The 2,228-nt window shown below is 40.6% G+C and overlaps 1 protein-coding gene across 1 annotated transcript in view; it reads right to left on the reverse strand.

The window, feature by feature from the left end:
• Positions 1-1,407: 1,407 nt before the first annotated feature.
• LOC103604833 (chromosome unknown open reading frame, human C1orf87) overlaps positions 1,408-2,228 on the reverse strand; it is an 84,260-nt gene continuing 83,439 nt past the window's right edge. The window contains exon 13 of the mRNA XM_008589415.1: positions 1,408-1,840. Within this exon, the coding sequence (XP_008587637.1) occupies positions 1,680-1,840 (161 nt within the window). The 3' untranslated portion in view covers positions 1,408-1,679. The remainder of the gene's footprint in view (positions 1,841-2,228) is intronic.

Genomic DNA, 2,228 nt, shown 5'->3' on the forward strand with positions numbered 1-2,228 from the left:
AAAAAAAAAAAAAAAAAAAAAAAAAAAAAAAAAAGAATTGGGCAAGATAAAATCATTGCTGTTCAGGACCTTATGGTTGAGTCTAATATCCCTAACTAATATCTCTAACATGTTTAGGGTCTTCCTTTAGCCCAACTGCCTCTCCCACCCACTTCCCTACAGAGATGAAAGGTATATGGGGCCTTCTTAGGTCTCATTTGACCAGTGCTACCCAGGAAGCACTATCCCTCTGGCAAATTATTACCTGGAAACCAACAGCTTTCTTACCCTTCACTTCTCTGAGCCTCTGTTTCCTCATCTGTGAAACGGAGCTGTAAAACCCGTCTTACTGAGTTTTCAGAGTTGGATGAAACAAAATACGTCAAGTTCCTGGCACACAGTCATTGCCCAGTGCGTATTAAATTGTTTGACTTAATATTCTAGTTTTTCTCACTTGGTATTTTGGTAGAATGAGAAAACCATGTCTGTTTGCTTACTCCTGTGACCTAAAAGGCAGCTAGCAGGTCCAAGGGTTCTAAAAGTAGGGAAGTGATCAGTCTGCCTCAAGAGGCATTTTTGGGAGCAATTCAAGGATTATAAAAATGAAAGCAGGTAGAGTAGAAGACTCTTAGAGAGCATTTATTTAAGTGGATCCAAATGGTTTTGTTCTTGAGGTTTTGTTCATAAGTTTTCATAGGACACACCACTATATAAAATGGATCACAGGGGATGCTCAGAGGCCTTTCTGTTTGTTTTCCCCTTGACCTAACTTGTTCATCCTGTCTCTCACATAGATTTGAAAATCAGAATCCAGGTCACCCAGTGATCCTGATGGTACTGAGAACACCTGTCTCTGAAGCCCCAGGCCAGTGTTCCTACAATGAGCGTGTACTACCCGTGTGGTATGATGTGTGTGTAACTGTGTGTTGTATGGGAGGTGCAGGGCTGGGGGGAATGTTAAAGTAGCCAAACTCTGGGAACTGTGGAAAGTTTCACCTGGTTGTCCTGCCCAGAAAGAATAGAGGGTGTTAACTATTCCCAGAATCCTTTGTCCCCAGGAGTCCTTCCTCGAAACTTATATCCAGGGCTCTTGGAAAATATCCCTGGAGACCGTGTAACATTTTCTAGTTTTGTACTGAAGAAAACATTGGACTTGTTCAGAAAACCTGACTTGGAATTGCTCTTCTACTGCTCAGTACTAAGATAATATATTGTTAATACTTTTATTTTTCTTATAATATGGAACTCCTTCCTAGTATAGTGATTAGGGTACGGGCTGATTTACCTATCCAAAAACAATGTATTCAGGTCTATTATGTGCCAGGCACTTTCAGAGGCTGAGAACATCTAGCATGTTTCTTACTATATGGAATTGTGGAATTTGCAAGAACACAGTTTGATTAGCAATGTAGAAAGAAGAATTGAACATGTGACATGAATAATAAGCTTTATTAGAATCGAAGAAAATTTTAAGTAACTGGGTTCTTGCCACATCAAGAGAGAAAATCTGGTTTTCTCTGATCACTCTGAGCTGCTTGCAAGCAAGTGTGAAACCAAGTCCAAGTCCAAAGCAACTGCAATAGCTGCACCGGCCTCAACTCCGACAATGCCTCACTGCTATACTCAGGCTGGGGAGAAACACATGTCTGGGTAAAAAGGGAGATAAGGGAAACATCTGTTCTCACAATATGGGCTTGTTATCATAGTTCCTTTAAGTACCGCAGCGCTGGCTCCAAGAGCACATTTTCTCCAGAACGGAATCTCTGCAAGGCCTGGTCGATTTTCCGAGGGCTCAGGGACAGGTTGTAAATGAGATTGTAGTTGTGAATGAGGCGTCTGGCTCGTTCCTTCTGCAGGACTCCTGTGATTGGGTTGGGTGGAGGGAAGGTTTTTTAAAGAGGAAGGGGAAAACAGAGAAAAATATATATTGGCTTGAATGACTTCCAGGTAGACCCTAAATGCTAATATTTTGAAGCTTCTTATAAATCAAGTGACACCTTAAAAAATATTTAGTCCTGGGTATGCACCATAGATTTCAACAGGAATCTTAGAGTGATTTTTGAGGAAAGAGGAGATGTGGTCCAATAAAATCCATAGACAAATTCTAAGGCAATTCAAGCTTGTTCTTTGTAGCTATAAAACTTTTAAGGCCAATTTTTGAAACAGGTGAGATACCTGCTGAAAGCAATTCTTTTTTTTTTTTTTCCTTTTTGTCTTTTTTTTTTCGTGTCCGGCAACGGATCGCAACC

This window comes from Galeopterus variegatus, unplaced genomic scaffold (assembly GCF_000696425.1).
Source record: "Galeopterus variegatus unplaced genomic scaffold, G_variegatus-3.0.2 Scaffold5423, whole genome shotgun sequence".
NCBI lineage: Eukaryota > Metazoa > Chordata > Mammalia > Dermoptera > Cynocephalidae > Galeopterus > Galeopterus variegatus.